General features: G+C 40.2%; 6 protein-coding genes across 9 annotated transcripts; 4 read left to right on the top strand and 2 right to left on the bottom strand.

Annotated features, from left to right (window-relative positions):
- The first annotated feature begins 98 nt into the window (after nucleotides 1-98).
- On the top strand, nucleotides 99-2,262 carry LOC114792288 (uncharacterized). Of its 2 annotated transcripts, none has more exons than XM_028983276.1 (4): nucleotides 99-405; nucleotides 799-1,200; nucleotides 1,382-1,476; nucleotides 1,876-2,262. In XM_028983276.1, the coding sequence occupies exons 2-4, from the start codon at nucleotides 960-962 to the stop codon at nucleotides 2,053-2,055; spliced, it is 516 nt and encodes a 171-aa protein (XP_028839109.1). In that variant the 5' UTR covers nucleotides 99-405; nucleotides 799-959; the 3' UTR covers nucleotides 2,056-2,262. The 2 variants fall into 2 exon arrangements, with proteins under 2 accessions (XP_028839109.1, XP_028839108.1); XM_028983275.1 differs by having other exon boundaries at nucleotides 865-1,200.
- Nucleotides 2,180-4,461, bottom strand: LOC114792292 (thiosulfate:glutathione sulfurtransferase-like). Its single transcript, XM_028983282.1, has 4 exons — nucleotides 4,133-4,461; nucleotides 3,011-3,127; nucleotides 2,746-2,908; nucleotides 2,180-2,648 (listed from the first exon to the last, which is right to left on the bottom strand). Exons 1-4 carry the CDS (start codon nucleotides 4,257-4,259, stop codon nucleotides 2,594-2,596), a joined length of 462 nt encoding a protein of 153 aa, XP_028839115.1. The 5' UTR covers nucleotides 4,260-4,461; the 3' UTR covers nucleotides 2,180-2,593.
- A 317-nt stretch (nucleotides 4,462-4,778) lies between these two features.
- LOC114792295 (cystatin-B-like) lies at nucleotides 4,779-5,967 on the top strand. Its single transcript, XM_028983288.1, has 3 exons — nucleotides 4,779-4,976; nucleotides 5,208-5,309; nucleotides 5,484-5,967. The coding sequence occupies exons 1-3, from the start codon at nucleotides 4,908-4,910 to the stop codon at nucleotides 5,610-5,612; spliced, it is 300 nt and encodes a 99-aa protein (XP_028839121.1). The 5' UTR covers nucleotides 4,779-4,907; the 3' UTR covers nucleotides 5,613-5,967.
- Nucleotides 5,968-6,865: 898 nt separating this feature from the next.
- On the top strand, nucleotides 6,866-18,217 carry LOC114792294 (cystatin-B-like). 3 transcript variants are annotated; one of them, XM_028983285.1, is made up of 9 exons: nucleotides 7,640-7,743; nucleotides 14,988-15,097; nucleotides 15,583-15,657; nucleotides 15,885-15,938; nucleotides 16,030-16,071; nucleotides 16,164-16,175; nucleotides 17,776-17,808; nucleotides 17,893-17,925; nucleotides 18,010-18,217. In XM_028983285.1, exons 2-9 carry the CDS (start codon nucleotides 15,031-15,033, stop codon nucleotides 18,024-18,026), a joined length of 333 nt encoding a protein of 110 aa, XP_028839118.1. In that variant the 5' UTR covers nucleotides 7,640-7,743; nucleotides 14,988-15,030; the 3' UTR covers nucleotides 18,027-18,217. The 3 variants fall into 3 exon arrangements, with proteins under 3 accessions (XP_028839119.1, XP_028839118.1, XP_028839120.1); XM_028983287.1 differs by lacking the exon at nucleotides 17,776-17,808; XM_028983286.1 differs by lacking the exons at nucleotides 14,988-15,097; nucleotides 15,583-15,657; nucleotides 15,885-15,938; ... (3 more) ...; nucleotides 17,893-17,925; nucleotides 18,010-18,217 and adding exons at nucleotides 6,866-7,044; nucleotides 8,305-9,261 and having other exon boundaries at nucleotides 7,642-7,743.
- On the bottom strand, nucleotides 9,188-10,093 carry LOC114792293 (cystatin-B-like). The gene is made up of 3 exons (XM_028983284.1): nucleotides 9,956-10,093; nucleotides 9,548-9,649; nucleotides 9,188-9,427 (listed from the first exon to the last, which is right to left on the bottom strand). Exons 1-3 carry the CDS (start codon nucleotides 10,061-10,063, stop codon nucleotides 9,299-9,301), a joined length of 339 nt encoding a protein of 112 aa, XP_028839117.1. The 5' UTR covers nucleotides 10,064-10,093; the 3' UTR covers nucleotides 9,188-9,298.
- Nucleotides 18,218-19,097: 880 nt separating the features above from the next.
- On the top strand, nucleotides 19,098-20,689 carry LOC114792291 (lipocalin). Its single transcript, XM_028983281.1, has 6 exons — nucleotides 19,098-19,258; nucleotides 19,359-19,498; nucleotides 19,729-19,808; nucleotides 19,888-20,001; nucleotides 20,333-20,434; nucleotides 20,523-20,689. Exons 1-6 carry the CDS (start codon nucleotides 19,163-19,165, stop codon nucleotides 20,534-20,536), a joined length of 546 nt encoding a protein of 181 aa, XP_028839114.1. The 5' UTR covers nucleotides 19,098-19,162; the 3' UTR covers nucleotides 20,537-20,689.
- The last annotated feature ends 2,002 nt before the right edge of the window (nucleotides 20,690-22,691 follow it).

Below are 22,691 nucleotides of genomic sequence, written 5' to 3' on the forward strand. Positions count from 1 at the left end.
AAAAGTGCTTAAATGCCTCTGATTGTGACTTGTGGCTTTAGAAACAGGAAATGGTTTTCACACTACATTGAGATATTATTTCCTCAGCCTCTTGTTAACATGTGGTACAGATGTCTGTCCTGCATTCTGTGTGGAGTTTTTTTGTGATGGGATTTATTTGATATTTTCAGTTTTGCCCATCACACATATGCTGTGATCTCTAACCATCTAGATGGGTGATGTAGGACAATGGGGTTTTTTGTACTTTGCATGTCATTTCCTGGTTTTACCATGTTGTATTCAGTCCATCCTGATTCTGAGCGAGGCTCAGACTTCTCAGCCCGTGCTCCTGTGAGAATATGGGGATTATGCACTTAACTCAGAATTTGATCACATTGTTGCTCCTCTGTTGGTCCCAAAGGCCTGGTAAGTTCAATATTTAGATATTTCTGAGACTGTAAAAAGCAATAAGGTCTTGTTTATAATAAAAACTCCTGAGGTAATCAGTGTCAGTTTACAATTGTACCATAAAACCCCTAAAACTAATTAATTACATATCTTCTCCATTATACACACATAGCTAAAACACAATAATGAATTATCTTGTCACTCATTTATTGTGAGAGCACTATTCTGCATAATAAAAATAAATGTATAAAACAGAACAATTTACAGGTAACAGCTTATATTTACAGTCAACACACACTTCCAAATCCAGCCGTGTCAAGAATTGCAAATATTCCATCACACAGGTGCAAATTATGCAAAACACTGATACAATACAAGTGCACTTCAGTTTCCTCAGTTTCTTTTTTCCAGAAAGTCTTAATGCATTTTAAATGAATTTGAAATGCAAGCTGAAAGACTGAGGTCTCACCATTCCAGCAAAAAGCTCTCTGGCTGTAGTGAAAACACCTGGCAACCTCACAGCCAGGCTGGGAGAGGCCGTGACACTTCGCTGCGAGATTCAAGCAGACGTGATGCTGGTCCAGGTGGAGTGGACTAAGTGCGGTGGATGGAGGATCTTAATCGCGGACAGCGAGAGTCAATCGCAAATAGAGAGCAACTACACTGGCCGTGTTGCTGATGTGACGGGCCAGGGGTTCACACTGCTGCAGACAAAAATGGGGGACTTTGGAGACTACTGTTGCAAATTCACTCTCTTCCCCCTCGGGCCCCACGAAGGGCGTATTCACCTCAGGGTGAAACCGAGTGAACAGAGTAAGTACACTACCTATCAAGAGCAGAAATAAAACACAACACACACTGGAACAGCACAGATAAACTTACAGGCAAACCCGTTTTTTGTGTGACTCGCGATACTCGTTAATCCTGGCTTGTGTTCAGGATTTTGATGAAAGTCGTGATAATCTGACACCTCACTAAATTCCCTACCTTTCAGCTCCTCCCATCTCTCTAATGATGGTCTCCATTGTGGGTGGAACTGCAGGAGCTCTACTTTTGGGTGGATTCATAGCTCGTTTTGTCATTTGTAAGGTAAATTAAAGCTTTTTTGGTGAGCTGGTGCAAAATGGACTAATTTCATTTAATATAGATACATTACAGCATTTTCTTAAAGGTTTGGACACACCTACCATTCAGCGGCTATGGAAATTATGAAGGAAGCTACACAACCCCACGATTTATTTCATACTTTTTCATCTTTAGTTTTGTTCTACCGTCAGGAAATAGTCAGAGAAAGAAATGAGTAGGCGTGTCCAAACTTTTATCTTTTTGTGTATATAATCACTAAACCTTTTGACAGGCTTTTGTGAACATTTGAAGTGTAATTAATTAATAATTATTTTGTCTGTTAACTGTAAACGTGTGTGACCGTCATGATTTCATTTAACAAAGATAACAGTAACACTGAATCCTGAACAATCCCTTCCCCAGAAGTACAGAGGAAACATCCAAAACCCCATGCATGTAACCATACAGCCTCTGACCATTTCCCAAAACCAGCCCTCAATCCTGAAGGATCCAATTCCAAACCTGACACAGAAGTGCTCTGAGGAGGAGGAGGAGGAGGAGGAAGAGGAGGAGCTGGAATATTTGAATGTCCCCTCTACATAGACCTTCTCCTGTCTGGACATTTGCATTAAAAATCTGGTCTGTGAGGGTGACACAATTATTACATGGATAACTTTTTGCGAGAACATGATTATAAATATGTAAAAAACACACACACACACATATATATTTCATGTATGTAAAACAATTTTCTAAAACTAAACCCAATGTAATTACAACACTTAACTTGTATTAAAAGCCAAATGTTTATTTCTTGTGAGGACTAAAGAATTCATATATTTACTAAAATCTAGTAAACTTGTTTCTCATTATCTTGGACACAAATGAAAGGAATGCACATTATTGCAGATACAGTCCACTAAGCAGAACGAAATCAGTATTGCAAACTAATTACATTCATATAAACATGTTTACATTCCATCTGAATCTGCTGATACCTGACGTGTAACTATTGATCTCCTATTGATTTCAGGTGTGTAAAGCTTTCTTCATTTAACTGTGACTAAAAGTCATGTGGAACGTGTAGGTGGAACGCCGGCTTGCATCAATGCCGAGCAGAACCCTCGTTCGTTGTGGCACCTCACGCTGCCTCCAGCCTCTTCCACTCACCGTACCCACCAAAGTAGTGACGCGCTCTGACAGAGAGGGGGAAAGGGTGCAGGTTCATTATTTTCCGGTTCTGATTAGGTTATATCTGTGTGTGAGACTATAAATCTGAAAGGTGATAATTACTTGCTGAACCCAAGAGCATGTACAATCTCCAGGGCTGTGGCACTCCGGCGCCCTCGCTGGCAGTACAGCACAATGTCACTGTCATCCTTCATTGGGAGCGGGGTGCCGTAGCGTTGTTCAAATGCACTCGGTGACAGGCCAAAGGCCTGCTCCAGTCCACCAACTACACAAGAGACACACAGATACATTTGTACTGCAACATTGAGAGGTGGGAGAAAGATCCATCACGCAGGCGCCTGCAGCAGGTCAGACATGCGTCACTCACGTGGGACATTGGTGGCCCCAGGGATGTATCCTTCCGCAAATTCATCAGGGTTGCGCACATCAAAAAGCTGAAGTTTCTGGTTGCCTAAGAGGTCCTTCAGTTCCTCATAAGACACCACTGAACAAATACACAAACACACACGCACACACTTAATGCATAGAATGCTGTATTCTCACACACACAAAAAGAGAGAGCGCCCTCTACTGATGTACTAGTCCCATGTTGCACTACACAATGTGTAAAAATATTCTTATTTGGGTGGTTAGTTTGATGCAAGTGACTGCAGTTTACATTTTTCTTAATTTTTTCTTGTTTTTGTTATCAGTCGCTACTGGTGCATTTTATTACACTCAGCCACTGGGCTCTTTAATGAAAATATACCTCTAAAACAAAAGCAACTTATCCACAGACAAATGTTCGCTCCTCGTATTCATATTTGGAATTAAGGCCATGGCCATGGGCTAGTTTGTATGTGTGAGCTGCCACATTGAAGGAAATGATTTTTCTACCCATGAAAACATATGAAAATATTTAGACACCTCTATATGAACAACAGATGCTGTAGTTGTCGTGGCACTCAATCTAAAAGGTTAAATATGTATGTACTGCTGTATATTTTAATTCATGAACTGTGTGACAAAGACACGTGTACAGATCATTCCGTAAAAAGGTAGTTCTCAGCAAGTTGGACAAGTTATCTCGAAAGTCTCCATGCTGCCTTTCTGTTTGTATGTTATTCTATAATAATGTTTTGTTTTTTCAGGGTGATTCCTGTCCTGTGAATGCGGTCTTTGTCTCTGTTGGGGGTTTGACTCCAGTTACTTCCTGGCCAAGTTGGGCTGGATGAAAGATCTCTGCAGTTATGAAACTTCAACACTGCAAAAGTTACAAATCTAACCCATATAAAACATCACAAGATGGTTTTAACATCCAAACTCGATAAAATACAATAACAGGGGTGGGGGGTTGTGCTCATGGTGACTGTTCAGGATCTAACATGTTCGTGCGGGTGGCGGGCGGGGTTACTGGCACGATTGTGCAAGAGACACTACGCGCATTATCGCACGTCAATCAATAACGTGAACATGGGCGATCGAACCCAGACCTCGTCCACCTGCCTACCTGTTCCAGACGCCGGGAAAGACTTCGCTTCGCAGGGGCTTTCGGAGCCCCCCACACAGAAGCCATCGTTTTTAGGTTCGCCGTACGCGAACGCGAACGAAACTAGCGCCAGGCAAACGAGTCGCATGGTCGCAGGGTCGCGGCCTCCGGCGACAACGTGGGCTTCCGCTCCGCGCTGTGAAACTCCCGTTCCAACCGAACAGTCGGCGCCGTTTGTTCTCGGCCCTAAAATATTCTCGCTGGTGACTGTTTGACAACCTTGGTTTTGACGGTAATGATTGATTTACTTTAATAATCTGTCGCCCATAATAACATTACTGGAACCCGGAGGGGAGGTGATTTTCCATTTTCAAACATTATTGGTTCAAATTCCGACACGGACCGCCTAATCTGTGTTAGCCACGCCCCGGACAAAACCAACATATCGAGGGGTATCCTGACACGAGACATTACACAGTATCAGTTTTTTTCCTATCTTTTATCAATTTAGATAGATCACTATGACAATAAATTATTTTAAAATATATATTATTTATTAAAACTGATACAATTCTAACTAAAGATTTGTCATTTATTTGCACAAAGAAAGCGCTTCACCTTCACCTGATAATGGCATGCTCTTTAGCGTGATTCATGGTCATATGACTGCAACGAAATAAATAGGGAAGTAGGCGAGTACTTTATTAACTTTCTCGGCGGGATAACTCTGTTAGAAGATTTTAAGGCACCGTTTTGATTTCTTGCACCCGGGACAAACCCAACTTGGTTCTGGACGATGCCTTTGTGTGGAGGAACCGGCGAGGAGCGGGATGCTACCCCGGAGGTGCAGAACATCTGCGACGAGGTGCGTCGTTAGGACTTTCTCGTTCAGTGGAATGACAACCGGCCTTTCGGTTTTTGTGTATTTGTCGCTTTTCTTGAAAGAATGTTCATAATTACTGCATATAATGATTAAATGTGCATGCCAAGATAAGGCATGCAAACATTTTATGTTTGAAAAGCTACTGGAGCTTCTTTACTGGGTGTGGTGATGTGCACGTTTCAAGCTTTTCCCTCTTGATGCTCCACCATCCAGGTGAAGCCTCATGCCGAAGAGAAGGCGGGGAAGCAATTTGACACTTTCACCGCAGTAAAGTACTCATCTCAAGTTGTCGCTGGGACCAATTACTTCATTAAGGTAAGACTATTTCAAGTGCTTGTTTTTGTCATCAGCAAAGAATGTCCTAAGTAGCCTTCCCACCCTTGACATTTGTCACCGCTGCCTCATGCAGGGTGTGTGACTGGTCTGATTCACTTGCCTTGCTCCATCTATTCTCAGCAGAGCGTTTCAACATTTCTTTTATCCTGCCAGGTCCATGTTGGAGAGGAAGAGTATATGCATCTGCGTGTACACAAGAGCCTTCCACATGATGGAAGCAAGCGGACCCTGCACAGCATTCAGTCTGCCAAAACAAAGCATGACCCCATTGGCCACTTCTGAGCACCCAGCTGAAACCCCGCAGCTCATCCGCCCTCGAATGTTGGTTTTGCTTTTCCCCCCAGTCCTTTTAACAATCACTTCCATTATCAGTGCTTAGATAGGTTTGTGATCAGCATGTCTAAGCTGTTCTACAAACACATGCCCTGCTGTGTTCTATGTTGATGCCAGTGCCTGCCCAAATCATTTGATTTAAACCTGTGCTTTGTTGAAAAAAAAAAAGTTATTTGAAGATGAATGGATGTCTTTTTATGCAAGGGAAATTAAAACAACTAAATCAATACAAGTGTTTGTCAAATAATCCTCACATGACCCTGTGACTTGGCCACTAACTTCATAAAAAATGTTGATGTCTACAGCTGAGTGTGGCTTTTTTTTACATTTTAATGGGCTGCCAGGCATTTGTTGTTGTTGTTTTGGGTGGATGAAATGGACCATAATGATTTAGCACAACTGAGAGGACTCAAGTTTTGTCAAAGGCCTCAAGTATGAGAACTGCATTTTTATGAGCTGATTAGGCTGTTTGCTGTACAGCAGCATAGTCAATATCCATTGACCATGTCCTGCAAAAAGGCATTCTTTTTACATTTCTGTTTACGGATGTGCCTTCATGAACACTCTTGTATAGTTAAATATGGTACAGTATTACACGAGTGAAACATACAGTAAATTTTGCCAAGTCTATAGTATCTGGCTCATTAAAAATTGTCCGATGGAAATTAATTTTGAACTTTGATTTAACGGGGGTGCTTCCTCTCTTCCTTCTGCACCTTCACTTATCTGCCTTCTTTCTGTCGACCTTGCTAACAGTCATCTTCTAATCTGACTGATGAGACATATTTCATGTAAAACTGCGTCCTCTTCCCAGATTCCCCACCACACCAAACTTGTGCAGAACTCAACAATATAAAGAATGCCTCTGGTCCAACGACTGACGTCCATAAATCATTTGTCTACATTTTCCATTATTATTATTATTTGTAATCATTTTTAAATGGCAGACAATCCAGAAGTATGGCGCACCACTGATCTGGATTCGGAAATTCCACAGCGACAACGCCTGCGATTAAACCATCTCTCGTAGGGGAGGATAAATACATATTAGAAGTGAAGTAAATACATATTAGTAAAACACACATTTAAATAAATGCCTGGTATTTATTCAAGGTGCTCATGTTATTAGAAAGCTTGTTTGCATCCTCTCTATAGCTTTTAATAAATAAGAGCGACGTATTTATGGACTTATCAAACTCTCTTGGTACGTTCCACACGTTCTCGGTCCCTCTACAGAACTGCAGCCGGGTTCTCCCTGCGCGTCCTGCTTCGGTATCAGGGTGACAGGAGGGCTTTTTTGATCCTGTGCGCGATGCCTTTATGCGGGGGACTCGGCGAGGAGCTCGACGCTACGCCGGAGGTGCAGAAAATCTGCGATGAGGTTTGTGCGGGTTCCCGAACTTTCTCTTCAACAATTGACATACTGACGCGTGGCATCTGCACGACCATTGACGTCTCACAAACAAAAAGAAAAAAAACGAACCACGAGAAGGTTCGAGAAATGACTGGAAGGAAGATGGGGAAATAAAGACGAATCAGCAGCACAGCTGTTGCCAAATGTGGGACAGGGAGTGTGGACAAAGTGCACAAAACGTCCTGCTTAAATTCAACACCACGAGGTTAGCGACTTATGGCTGAATTTTTATACTCGATCTACGCGCCGTCATTAAACATTAAACCGTAATTTTTTTCTTGTCAAAGAGAACACATTTTATGAGATGCACTTTGATGACGGTCCCTTACGAAAGAACGTTAAGAGTCCAGATGAAGGAAACTTGCAGATGAAATATTGAAATATCACCTGAACGCGAAATCCAAGCGTACACGTGATAATGTGCGTTCAGTCTAGAGGCTGAGTTGTAATATAATTAACTACTGTTACTACTATTAGACAACTGTTATCAACAAGGCTAATAATACATGTAAAATCATTGTTTTGGTTACTAGATTGATTTATTGGGCCATTTATTTTTCACAGATGAAACCACATGCAGAAAAAAAGTCTGGGAAGAATTTTAATGTTTTCACTGCAGTGAAATACAAAAGTCAGCTTGTGGCAGGGACCAATTATTTTGCCAAGGTAAGCAGATCTACAAGAAGAACCTCCTTTGTAGGCCCATGTCAGGTAGGGTTGCCAACCTTCTCAACCCCAAATTCAGGACACTTTTTATTTAGATTTTCCAAACACATTAAGTTTTTTTATGAGTTATCACCCATACCAACCTGAATTTTTCTTGGTATCGGATCAGAAAGGAAATCAGTGGTAGTGGAAACTGCTCCTGCACAGATTCAGCTGCAGTGTAAAGATTGCGTTCGGCACGACAACTGAAGCATTGAATTATGGGATCTTATTATGGGAGCTGTTTTTGGAATGCGGGACTGGAGCTGCCCTGGAAGGGACAATGTGGGATGGTTGGCAACCCTAATTTCATGGTCACTCATTTGTCAGGTTCTGCAACTAACAGTTCTAGCTTGCCTGTGCCGCTTTACATTCATACAAATGGAATTCACATCTGTATTTTAGTGTTTTTCCTTTATTTCTAGACTGTGGAGTTGAGGTTGTCTGTGTACACCCATGTTTTTTGAGATGTTTCGAAAGTTACATGTGTGTGTAGAGTCTAATTTTCTTTTTTCTTCTCAGGTTCATGTTGGCGGGGAGGAATACGTGCATCTGCGTGTTTATGAGAAGCTGCCATGCTATGGTGGCCAGCGCGAGCTCACTTGCATTCAAGTGTCCAAAGTACTGCATGACCCCATTGAATACTTCCAAGATGACAGCTAGAAATTTTGTGTTTTTCTCTTCTGAAAACTGTTAAACTACATCTTTTTGGAAAATGGCATACATTTTGAAAATAAAAGTATAAAAATATATTTCACTTTCTGCAGTTCATAGGGATTATTTAACTGCAATAATAAGAAATATTAGCGATGGATCCTTGATGGATACTTGAATGTTCTTGTGGCATCTGAAGGGGTATCTGATAGATTCTTAGTTCGTATGAAGAGTGCAAAGATCTCAACAGTATACATCATAGAGAAAAGTCATCTGGTATTTTAGAATGCACAGGAACCTACAGTACATAAAGTTGCAAGCAATAATACTGTAATAAGTAGGGGTATCTGCTAATTGCTGTAAATGTAAATGTCTATTTGTCTTTAATGTATATTTTACAGATATTACACCAATAAGAAGTGCTTGTGCTGTGTGCTTGCATTCTTTGTGAACTGGGTCTTTTGTGGATGGCTGGGTTTGTGTGTGTACCACTTACATTTGGAAGACTTTGCTCCAACACTTATTATGTGAAGAACCACCTTGTGGAACAGTTGATCCACTGCCTCCATACCTATTCAATATTAAGCATGTGGGTCATAATATTTTAGATGACTGGTGAATGTTCTAAGCTTTTTTTGTTTTCAACAAAATCAGTGATGACACCATAACAATCATAAGTATCAGCATGTTATGAAGCTGAAGGATCATGTGAAAAAATGGTCTTGTGTGTTCTGCATGAAGGACTGTACAATTTTGCTTCAATTGCTTTATTTCTCTCGTTTTTTGTTCTTGAAAGAAGCTCCATTAAAGTTTAAGCTGAACTTAGTACTCAGTTGCATGCTGTGTTCCCTCTTCTGGCATTTCAGAAGAATTCAACTGGGTCAAATCGGGTTTTGGACATCTGAATGCCACATAGTTCCAACTTGCTGCCAGCATGAGGCAAACTCTCGTACACACGCAGATGTACATACTCATCCCCTCCGACATGGACCTGAGTGGAATAAAGATGGTTTAAGTGTTGCATCATCATGAGATGGGTGAAGCTGGGAGACAGTGTGACACACACGTTTTACAAAACTGTTTTTTGAAAAAATGCCTGGCTACTTTTTACCTTGATGAAGTAATTAGTTCCATTCACAAGCTGAGTTTTGTACTTCACTGCAATGAATACATAATAGTTCTTCCCAGCCTGTATTTCTGCATGTGGTCTTATCTATATGTAACATACAAGAACACCCATGAGTTCAGGAATAATCACGGACTGTATGAGCAAAATGAAAAAGAAATAATAAAAAATTATTAAAATTAGCTGTCATCTTTGTGCATATACATTAAAGAGAAATTTCCAGATTGCCGGAAGACACACAACCTGCAGTCCATAAATTATAACTATGATCCAAAAAAGGGGCCCATCTATGTAAGGGCAGCCAAATTTTAGAAGACTTTATCATGTCACCAATCATTTGTAAGATAAACTACACAAAATAAGAGTCAGTATGAAATGGAAAGTCTTGCAAACCTTGCGGCAGATGATCTGCACCTCTGGGATCGCATCCTGCAGCTCGCTGCTCATTCCAGTCATAGACATTATGCCGAATTGTTCAGATTCTGTCCACATGTAAAACATGTCCCATTTTATCTAACTGAATCACATGACCTGCAAACATTTTTGAAATACTGTACCATGGGAGTGATCTGTCAGCTGTTATGAGTAATATAAATTATTTTCATTGATCGAATGCATTTCATGGACAAAATTGTGTTTTGTCCAGCCTTCTGTTAAACAATAATTGGGTGCTGAAATCGACCTCTGCAGCTGATCCAAAATGCTGCAGCACGACTTGTTTTCAACCTTCCTGTGTTTAAAGTATTTGGACCAAAAGAGCTCTTACAGACACTTTCTATATTCAATATTTATTTATTAAAAAAATGGGTAATGGTTGTTATGAGAACGGTGTTGGGTCCTAGTAAACCAAATGAGGCTTTTCAATCATGGATATTCAAATCACACATGTAAGTCGCTTTTGTAGACTAACAATCTGACAGGGCTTTTCTTTTTTTTTTTTACACAAAAATCATCTCTTGACACTTGGAGCTCCATACTTGCTGGCTGCCATGGGAAGGGCAGTAGCTTTTTTATAGAATCATCTCAGCCAACAGGTGAACATAGCATTCAGATAGATAGATAGATAGATAGATAGATAGATAGATAGATAGATAGATAGATAGATAGATAGATAGATAGATAGATAGATAGATAGATAGATAGATAGATAGAAAAAAACAATAAATAATGAAACAAAAAAAAACAAAAAAAAAGATCAAAATTGTGGTACGTTGTGAATTCATTCCCTGTTCCCAGTAAGTTTAGTATGAAATTGAATTTTGAATAGTTCAGTGTGCCCCATGTCCCACACTGAGAAAATGGATCTACTTTTACACAAAGAGGATTTATTGTATAAAGATATTTATGTGGTAAGGAATGATATTCTGCAGCATTCCTTGTTACAGCAGAGTTGAAAAAGTTCCACTAAAAGCACGCCACTGTCCAGCAGGTCATACAGAGGGTGTAAAGGTTATCCATAATTTTGTGTTTGTGCATAATTTGTTTCTTTACGGCCAGCTCCAAGGACTCCAAAGTTGCTCCCAGCACAGATCCAGCCTTCTTTATCAGCATGTTGTTAAAATGTCCTCAGCTTGAAATAACTGAGCACAATATAAGTGTACAACAGGCATTGTGGTTCACAATTCTGCTCTTACACCATACCACATGTAGAATTGTCAGTGACCACAAGATTTGCTGACAAATCTCCAGTCAGCAAGTCATGTGGATATCACTCAAAAGGCAAGCTAAACAATTATTGTAAGAAAATACCAAAATCAATCTGTTTATTGCAGTAACTACTCAGAATATGTTAAAAAAATAAAAATGTAGTCACTGAATATTAAGGATGAGCTGCTGGTGATGAATCCTGAGGCTTTGACCCTAAAATCTGAGATAATTGATCAGGTCTGTTCAAGACAAATTCAAGTAACCATAACACTTACAAGATGTGCGGGAGGACTATGAAAACATTACCACTTCTCCTGCTCCTGCTTTCACTATATAGATATAGTGAAAACATTAACCAAAAAACATACATACATAAAAAACAGACTTTTATCAGTCTTACAGAATTTTAAAAGATGCAGTCCTATCATCTTATGCTGTTTGTAGTTAACTGGTACAAGTGGTTATTCGAAAGCATGGCCTGGAAATTATTAGTAATTTCAAATTATATATATATATATACACACACACACACACACACAGTGGAGGAAATACTTATTTGACTCCTCCAATGACAAAGAAATGAAAAGTCTCAGAACAGTATAATTTTAATGGTAGGTTTATTTTAACAGTGACAGATAGCACATCAAAAGGAAAATTGAAAAAATAACTTTAAGTAAAAGATAGAGACTGATTTGCATTTCATTGAGTGAAATAAGTATTTGAACCCTCTAAAAAAAGACTTAATACTTAGTGGCAAAACCCTTGTTTGCAAGCACAGAGGTCAAACGTTTCTCGTACTTGATGACCAAGTTTGCACACATTTTAGGTGGAATTTTGGTCGACTCCTCTTTGCAGATCATCTCTAAATCACTAAGGTTTCGAGGCTGTCTTTCAAGCTCCCTCCATAGGTTTTCTATTGGATTAAGGTCAGGAGACTGACTAGGCCACTCCATGACCTTAATGTGCTTCTTCTTGAGCCACTCCTTTGTTGCCTTTGCTGTATGTTTTGGGTCATTGTAGTGCTGGAACAGCCATCCACGACCCATTTTCAATTTCCTGGCAGAGGGAAGGAGGTTGTCGCTCAGGATTTTACGATACATGGCTCCGTCCATTTTCCCTTTAATGCGGTGAAGTTGTCCGGAGCCCTTAGCAGAAAAAAAAACCCAAAGCAAAATGTTTCCACCTCCATGCTTGACAGTGGGGACAGTGTTTTGGGGATCATAGGCTGCATTTTTATTCCTCTAAACACGGCGAGTTGAGTTAATGCCGAAGAACTCAATTTTGATCTCATCTGACCACAGCACCTTCTCCCAGTCACTCTCTGAATCATTCAGGTGTTCATTGGCAAACTTCAGACGGGCCTGCACATGTGCCTTCTTGAGCAGGGGGACCTTGCGAGCACTGCAGGATTTTAATGTATTTCCAATGGTTTTCTTGGTGACTGTGGTCCCAGCTACTTTGAGGCCATTAACTAACTCCTCCCGTGTAGTTCTAGGATGATTTCTCACCTTTCTCAGAATCATTGAGACCCCACAGGGTGAGATTTTGCGTGGAGCCCCAGACCGAGGCCGATTGATGGTCATTTTGTGCTGCTTCCATTTTAGAACAATTACAGCAACAGTTGTCACCTTCTTTCCCAGCTTCTTGCTAATGGTTTTGTATCCCAATTCCAGTCTTGTGCAGGTCTAAAATTTTGTCTCTGACATCCTTGGACAGCTCTTTGGTCTTCTGTTGGAGAGTTTGGAATCTGCCTGATTGATTGATACTGTGGACAGTTGTCTTTTATACAGGTCACTAGTTAAGACAGGTGTCATTAATGAGGGTGACTAGTTGAGTAGGCATGTCTGACCACTCTGTGTGAGCCAGAACTCTTAATGGTTTGTAGGGGTTCAAATTCTTATTTCACTCAATGAAATGCAAATCAGTCTCTATCTTTTACTTTTGTTTAACTTTCTGTCACTGTTAAAATAAACCTACCATTAAAATTATACTGTTCTGAGACTTTTCATTTCTTTGTCATTGGACAAACTTACAAAGTCAGCAAGAGGTCAAATAATTATTTCCTCCACTGTATATATAAGCATTGTCATGCTGTATAATTCTTCACCCTTTAACCTCAACAAGGCTTATACACATTTATGAGATGATTCACAATGTTTAACCTCAAAGCCTGAGTGAGCTAAAATAATTTACATTCCAAAGAATTCCAGAATACTTCTGATGTGTCCTCCCATCTACCATTTTACCTTTTACCAAGTAAAATCTGCTGAATATGACAATTGTGGATATATGTGTGTGTGTGTGTGTGTGTGTGTGTGTGTGTGTGTGTGTGTGTGTTCAAATATCAAATATGTTCAAATACATATCAAATATGTTTCTATAGGTTGAGAGGGTCAAGTGTTTACATCCTAGTGATGACCAGCTTGGATATTTTTTCATACTGTTGTGTAAAGATCAATGGGCATATTTTATATGAGAAAGTAAAGATTAAATGTTTCTGATAAAACGTATTAGTGGTCACTGTGTAATAATTGCACAATAACCACCAAGACTCATAGCCTTTTCATGTTGCGAAAGATATAATTTTTTTCCTCATCACTATATGACTATCACTAAATCTGAGAAGTTTTGAGGATGAGACATAATTTCCAGCAGGGGTGACAAGAGGAATGAGGGTTGGTAAACAAGTGGGACTGAATACAGAATAAAGTCTTTGCAGAAGCAGATAACAAATTTCAAAAGGTAGAGGGATCTATACAAAGTCCTTTGGGGCCACCACTCATGCCACAGATTCTTATGGATGTTGATTAGATGCATAAGAATTAGTGTCAGCCATCAGCAATTTACTGGTCATTTTAACCAAGGTTGTCTCAGTTCTGTGAAAGTTAGAATCCCAGACTGAAAATAGAGGTGAAGATAGTTCTGAGCCTCAACAATTTTATCTAACATGTAAGGGAGGAATTTTGGTAAAAAATCTTTAGAAATATGACTGATTCATTGTCAATGCTGGGAGGGACTTTTCAGCTACTTCTACAAAACACCTAAAAGCACACAGCACTTCAATGAAATTGTTTTTATTAAAATGGTGTTTGATGAATTTGTCTTATATCAAAGCACTGATTTCAAACCTGAAGTTAGATGACCAAATACAAAAAATATTGTTGAAAATGTACTAATTCAGTATTTACCTCTCTTTCTGGACTGAAGACACTGATTAAATAGAATCACATTCACCACAGTGTTTTTTTTATTATGATAGTATTAGTAGAAAATCGGTTTCTATAAAAGTAACACGAGCCTGAATGACCTTATCTTCACCAAGCTCTATTGCCACCTACTGGCTATTGAAAGCAGATTTTAATTGATAATTTAAATGTAAATACAAATTACTTTCATACTTAATACTAATTTAACAAGGCATGCATAACTTTGAGGCTGGACACATAAATTAATATGTTGGTCCAAGATTTAGAAAATGAAATGCAACAGGCTTGATAAGCTCAACCCCCTGCAACCAATAACGTTTCAGGTGCATATAGGGATGACAATATAACAAACATTTCCCTACTCTTCCTCAGTGCTTCTATCTGCAGAGGTTATCATTAACACAGAAGCAATGCTGGAAATGACAGTACAGGCCATGATAATGGCATCTTTCACCACTGATCATCAAGCATCAACTGCATGAGAGCCTCTGTTTATGTAGTTTAACTATAGGGTGTGCCGGCAAAAAATTTTGTTGTTGAAACCAGTTCTAAGAAGTATAATAAAAATGCAGGGGGATCGTGTGAGAAGTCAGAAAGAGACAGAGTTTGGAGGAGATGTTGATGAGGATGAGGACTGCGCTGCTGCTCCTGTTATTGTTGCTGTTGTGTCTGTCCATTTCAGGTAAGTGTAGAATAGTGGAGCAGTTTTTTTTGAGGTGCTCCATAACTTTATATTTTTTGATCTAGGGTGCAGGACGTAAAAGTTTAAACAATATAGTTGCTTTTGATTATAAATCCTTAATCAAAAAGATAAGTGAGAATGACCGAAGATGACTACTTTGAAAACTGTCAACTTATTATTTTATTATCTTGACTCATAGTGATATGATCATGCAATGCAATAAATGTGTACTGTAAATGCATCCTAGAAATGTAAGAAAGAAAATGACAATGGCAGAAAGTTTTACAGTTTTACTAACAAATACACCACCAAACTGTTTAAAACAGGCTGCAGATATAACATAACTACAGGTCCTTGATTCTGAACTTGACCTGTGTATCTTTTGAATGTGCTGTATAGTTATTAATAACTGCATATTGTGGTCAGGATTGTATAGGCAGGATCGCTTTTCCTCTTATTAGCCAAAGTAATGACTTTTTCATCAGATGGAAAACGGAGGGGAAATAAGAAAACTAAGACCTACCTACCAAAGGTAGTAAAAGACATCAGAAAGGCACTGAGTGAGTCCTCTCTCTTTCCTCACCCTTCTTGAATAATTTTTACTCTGTGGGACTTTAGAATGTTCTGTGGGGTTTTCACTATAGGATTTTTATTTTAAAAGATCATGTACCACACTAAACTGGAAAGTCATATTTTATAATTCAGCATGATGATTGCCAGGATTTTCAGAATTACACATTGTTGTGATTTCTATGGTGCAGATATTCAGGTCGTTTCTGGTTTTCAGACCCTTCAGATATTTTAAACCCCTCTAAGAAGAACACAGATACAAGGGATCTAGGTAAGCATCACTGCAGTACACTAATACATTGATTAACCTTTCTTATTAGATACAGTACCATTAATTGTTTGATTTATTTTAATTATTTTAGCTAAAATCACAGAAGACAACATAGTGAATGAACATCTGAGATGTAAGTTGAAGTAATGAAGACAATTCTTTCATTTTCCACTGTTACTTTTATTATTATTATTAAAAACAGTTTTTCTGTTTCCTTCTCCTCAGTGACTACCCAAGGTGAGCTGCCTTTAGTTGTATCTGGCTCTGCATTGTTCTAATAATCGCACAATACTATACAGGTTAAAACCAGGGATTAGAAAGTTTTGTTTATTTGTTTGGTTGTTTGTTTGTTTGTTTGTTTTTGTTTTGTACAAGTGTTTCAGTTTCTCTCCTCACATTGTAAACCCTTTAACACTCCAGGAATCAGAACCACAGCAACTCATCTTTACCACCTAACAAATGCATTGAATGCGGAACTACATGGAATAAATGCACAATCGGCCAAAAATTTTGAGAATGACACAAATACATTTTTTTACAAGTTTGCTGCTTCAGTGGTTTTAGATCTTTTTGTCAGTTGTTTCTGTGGTGTATTATTAAGCATAATTACAAGCATTTCCTAAGTTTCAAAGGCTATTGACAATTACATCAAGTTTCTGCAGAGTCAATATTTCCAGTCTTGTCCCTTTTTTCCAAGACCTCTTCAATTCGGCCTGGCAATTCTGATGTCAATCAACTTCTGGGCCAAATCCTAACTGATGGCAGCCCATTCCTTCATAACCAGTGCTAATTTGTCCGAATTTGTTGGGCTGTTTTTGTCCACTCGCCTCTTGGGGATTGACCAAGTTCTCAAGTGGATTAACGTCTGGGGGCCATGGACCCAAAATTCCCTGAGCCACTTAGTTCTCAGTTTGGCCTTATGGCACGGTGCTCCACCATGCTGGTAAAGGCATTGTCTTCACCAAACTGATGGTTGGGAGATGTTGGAGGATGTTTTGGTACCATTCTTTATTCAGGGTTGTGTTCTTAGGCAAAATTGTGGATGAGAAGCAACCCCACACATGAAGGTTCTCATGATGCTTTACTGGTGGCACAAGACAGGACCAATGGTAGCGCTCACCTTTTCTTCTCCAGACAATCATTTTTAGATGCCCCAAACAATCAGAAAGAGGCTTCATCAGAGAAAATGACTTGACCACAGTCCTCAGCAGTCCAATCCATGTACTTTTTGCAGATTATCAATCTGTCCTTGGTGTTCTTCTTGGAGAGAAGTGGCTTCTTTGCTGCCCTTCCTGACACCAGGCCATCCTCCAAAAGTCTTGATGCACTCGCACCTGCCATGCAGGACTTTGCAATTCATCTGATCACTCTTCAGAACATTTTGGAGTATATGCAAATTGCCATAATGAAAACAGAAGCAGCAAACTTTGTGAAAACCAGCATTTGTGTCGTTCTCAAAACTTTTGGCCGCGACTGTATTTAGCTTTGACCCAGTAATGTTTTTTTTAAATCTGCAATGTCCCAGTCAAAAGTAATCAAAACTCAAAAATAATGTGAAAAAATTTTATTGTCTATATATTTAAATATTTCGTATGGCATTTCGTATGGCAGCACTCCACAAAGAGTTTTTATAAGGTTAAACTGATTTTGGTTTTGGTGCTCAGTTGATGTTTTTTATGAGTGTTCATATTCTGTGTAAAATGACACTCAATGGTGGTATGTAGGATCAGGAAGATATGCATGCTCATAAATCTACAGAATTAGTTTCTATAGTTTTTAATACAGTAACATTTAAATGAACATTATTTACTTCAATGTCCCATCTGATCTGTTGTAGTCATGAACTGGCTTCATAAAGTGGTGGACGTAGGTGAGACCTTTTGCCATTAGCTGCTTTTCAACAGCCTTTCCAAAATATCTCCAATAAATTTTTTTTTTTTTAATGTGCTTTTAGGTAAAGGCATTGCTAATGGTGTCTGCAGGACAGGTGAGTCTGTGTGGGATGAAAAGTGTGGTTTTACAGCCAACAGTCAAATAAACATGTTGATGCAGAAAACTCTTCTGTTCACAGTTCAACTGGTCAGATGAGGGATGTTCAGAGAATCTTTGCCAAAGCCAGCCAGTGGCAGACATCTCAGAATACTTGCAGAATGGCGTGATGTTTCCTGCACTCCAATACATAATCCAGCTCATGGCCTCATTCTGGAAACCCTGACGAGTGCCATGTCTGTTGCTGTGTGCTTATGTACTTTTGAATAACATTAAACAGTGGTTCATAATGTAAGTTTTATTTCTTGTGAAATGTACTCCGTAAACCTGTATCTCTGAGACAGTGATGCAGTTTTTGCTTCTTCTTTTTTTTAGTCAATGTGCATGCATTTAATAGATTATTATCTAGGTTAATCTAAATGTCACATCGGTAACCTTTTTTTTATGTATGACCTACAAACTTGTTTCTACCGGTACGGTATTCAGCCCCCTGCCTGTGCTTACCTGCCTCGTGTAAGGGAGTAGTGTGGTTGAGTATGCATTCTTTCTTATATTTTTCTTACTGAAGAGGTCCACAGAAAATAGGTGCACATGACATTTCAGTTAAAGGGGTTATATTTTGTTGCAATCACAATCAAATGCACATTTGCTAAGATTTGTTATAAAAATGCAAAATTATAGGGATGCCTCATTTTCTGTGTGTGTGTGGACAGACAGCGGGAAATATTGCATCCTAACATGCACGCTGCACATTAGACGAGGGAGCCTCCTGGACTGTTTACTGTACAAAATGCTGACAGCTAGGCTTTGATTCTTTGATTACCAGCCACTGGCGGTCAGTCCCGGCATTGTGTACAACTCTGCTGGTGTGGTGTTACTCCCTGCTAGATTTTGCTGGATAAACACACACACTCACACACACACACACACACGACTGAATCATTCAAATGATGCAAATATTTAATCAACACAGCCAGTGTATGCTTTGCCATATAAGATTGCAGTGAAGTGGCTGCCAAAGAATTAAAATTCTAACATGGCACACATATTTTCCTTCTGAGTCACTCCACCTTCAGGGCTCAGGTGCCTGTGTGTGTGTGTGTGTGTGTGTGTGTGTGTGTGTGTGTGTGTGCACGTGTGTGCATGCGTTGTTTCATAAGTGCCACTGTCAGTATATATGTGAGTCTGGGGCAGAAGAAACACACACGGAACCCAGATCCTGCTCTGCTGTAGCCATGCACACCTCACTGCCCGCCCTGCTGGCAGCTCTGCTCTGCTCCCTGGTCGCTAACGCTGAGGTTGTACCTCAGGCTGACTTCAGTCTGCAAGGGGTAAGAAAGAAATGAAAGATAAGGAGCAAGGTGAAGGGCTGAAGATCAATCTCAGCACGTGCACGCTCCTCCTTCGCTAAATCTTTATTTGCTGTTTAAGGTTGCAGGGAAGTGGTACCTGATTGGCTTTGCCACCAACGCCCAGTGGTTTGTCAGTCGTAGGAACGTGATGAAGATGGGCAGTGCCCAGTTTACTCCAACTGCCAATGGAGGCCTGGTGATGGAGTACGCCAGTCTGAAGTAAATCTGAGTGGGAGTACCATTCCACGTTTTACCTGCATTAATGATGGTTGCTTACCTAGTAATAAATAGGAGATAACTATGGTGCTTATTACTGGAGTGTTAAGACATAAAAAGAATCATTTTAATTTTCTGATCTCTTGAAAGGGGTAGAAAAGTAAACAGAGATAATTATGGATTATGTAGTGATTGGGGTCTGTAGAATGAAAGTGTAAACGTGTGCCTTCTAGTCCTGATGGTTCCTGCTTCAGAATGACCCACAATGCCCTGCCCTCCGACGTACCTGGCAAATTCACCTTTCGCAGCGAACGTAAGTTAACTGTGCGTCTTATTGGCACAATGGCAGTGAGCATTGGAAGCTAATGATTGCAGACATTTGCCTTTGTCAGGCTGGGAGAATGAGAACGACATGCGCTTGGTGGATGTAAAGTATGATGAATACGCACTTGTCCATACCATCAAGACCAAGGGGGCCGTCTCCACTGTGCTCAACAAGCTTTATGGTGAATGCTCTGTCTTTTTCGCTAGCAATCAATGAGATCAATGGAATAGATAATGGAATGACTAATTATTTTCAATTGTCTTAAAATGCTATTAATTTTATCTGATAACTGCTATCTACTATGGTTTTTTGTATGAAGCATTGAACATGCTGCACGATGTCTTTTGTGCCTAAATCTATTTTTGTGTAAGATATTACTAAATTAGCTAAGACCTATTTATTTTAAAGAAGCTGTGCCTGTGGTTGTGTGCTAAAAGATGCGAGCATGCTGTGCAGCTGCCCCTATACTGTTGGCTGGAAAGAGTACTAAAATATGTGTTATATGTTTGCAGGCCGTGAGACCGAACTTAATCCTGAGCTCCTGCAGAAATTCACTCAGTTCTCTCTGGACTCCAGCATTTTGCCTGAGAACATCGTCATCCTTCCTAAGAATGGTACATGACTCCCCGTACAAACATGCTTGGAAAACCAGCGAACGTCCGGTCAATGTGATGACCTTCTTCTTTTTTTCCCCCCTAACAGATGAGTGTCCTTGAACGTTTACCCCTGCCATCCCTTCACTTCCTCTTTCATAATGACAAGCTTTCTTAAAGAGCGGAAGACTTTGCATACCTATAGTACTCGTTTATTTTGCTATACACCTTCTGACCTGCTTTGTTCATAATAAAGAGTTATACTGCCTCACTGTACAAGTGTGTTGGTTTAGTCTTTGTGTGGCATGTGGTGTGTTTTGCATTTATAATATAACCAGTAACAGGACCGAAATATTTCTCATACTAGACACAAAGACGTAATTTAGGTTAAATGTGTGCGCAATAGACATCAGTGCATGGCTGGTATTAAATTGTCGATTATTGTGTTCCATTATAATGTATGAATTTTTTAAGACATTAGTCAAGATAGTAAACTGGTGATGTGGGGTTTTGCTCCTGGAGTCTGGTGATTCCTACACCTTCCAGCAAACCAGTCATTCATTTATTCCTAATACACTGATGATAAAAAAAAAGAGAGAACACTTAAACAACACAATTAAACTCCAACTCAATCACACTTTTGGGAAATCAAACTGTCCACTTAGGAAGCAACGATGACTGACAATCAGTTTCATGTGCTGGGAATAGACAACAGGTGGAAATTATAGTCATAAAGGCGTGGTTCTGCAGGTGGTGACCTGCACTTCCTTCTCAGTTCCGCTGCTTAGTTGATGTTTTGGTCACTTTCGAATGCTGGTGGTGCTTTCAGTCTAGTGGTAGCATGAGATGGAGTCTACAACCCACACAAGTGGCTCAGGTAGTGCAGCTCATCCAGAATAGTACATCAATGCGAGCTGCGGCAAGAACGTTTGTTGTGTCTGTCAGCGCAGTGTCCAGAGCATGGTGGTGCTACCAGGAGACAGGACAGTACATCAGGAGACATGGAGGAGGCCGTAGGAAGGCATCAACCCAGCAGGAGGACCGATACCTCCACCTTTGTGCAAGGAGGAACCAGAGGAGCACTGCCAGAGCCCTGCAAAATCACCTCCAGAAGGCCAAAAATGAGCATGTGTCTGCTCAAACGGTCAGAAACAGACTCCATGAGGGTGGTATGAAGGCCAAACGTCCACAAGTGGGGGTCGTGCTTACAGCCCCACACCGTGCCGCATGTTTGCCATTTGCCAGAGAACACCAAGATTGGCAAATTTGCCACTGGCGCCCTGTGCTCTTCACAGGTGAAAGCAGGTTCACACTGAGCACATGTGACAGTCTGGAGATGCCGGTGAGAACGTTCTGCTGCTTTCAGCATCTCAAGCATGACCAGTTTGGCAGTGGGTCAGTAATGGTGTAGGGTGTCATTTCTTTGGGGTGCCGCACAGCCCTACATGTGCTCACTGGAGGTAGCCTGACTGCCATTAGGTATCGAAGTGAGATCCTCAGATCCCTTGTGAGACCATATGCTGGTGCGGTTGGCTCTGGGCTCCTCTTAATGCAAGACAATACTAGACCTCACGTGGCTGGAGTGTCAGCTGTTCCTGCAGGATGAAGACATTGATGCTATGGACTGGCCCAGACCTGAATCCAATTGAGCACGCTTGAGCCTCATTGTGACTTGTTTTAAGGCCAATACATCAAATTTGGATGCACTTGGCAGTGTTTCGGCTTAAATTTTGGGTGTGACTTCAAATCCAGACCTTCATGGGTTAATAAACGTGATTTCCATCAAAACATTTTGGTGTGGTTTTGTCATCAGCACATTCACCTATGATAAAGTATTTAATAAGAATATTTCCTTCATTCGGACCTAGGATGCCTCATTTTTGTGTTCCCTTTATTTTTTGGAGCGTGTACATTAATCTAGTCCTCCTGATCAACTCCAGTGGCATTTCCTCGTATTGAAACATGTGGTTAAGGACGTGACGAAGCCGATTCCCACATGGCTGACACTGCCTACACCTGCTGCCTGCTTCTGGGTCCAGCACCCATCGTCGGTGATCTTGAGGAAAGCGGCTGCCGGTGACATTGGGGAAGGGGGGAAGTCCATGCAGGAAAATACTTTTGCCTTTTATTTCTTTTTTTTTTTCTTTTCTTATTTTTTTTTAAACAAAAGTCAAGTACACCCATGACAACACAAAGGTCTGATTTCCTCCTCAAGTGTTTACATCTACACATTCTGTTTACAGGTTTTGTGTACAAAACAATAATTTATGTCCCATAG

This window comes from Denticeps clupeoides, chromosome 6 (assembly GCF_900700375.1).
Source record: "Denticeps clupeoides chromosome 6, fDenClu1.1, whole genome shotgun sequence".
NCBI lineage: Eukaryota > Metazoa > Chordata > Actinopteri > Clupeiformes > Denticipitidae > Denticeps > Denticeps clupeoides.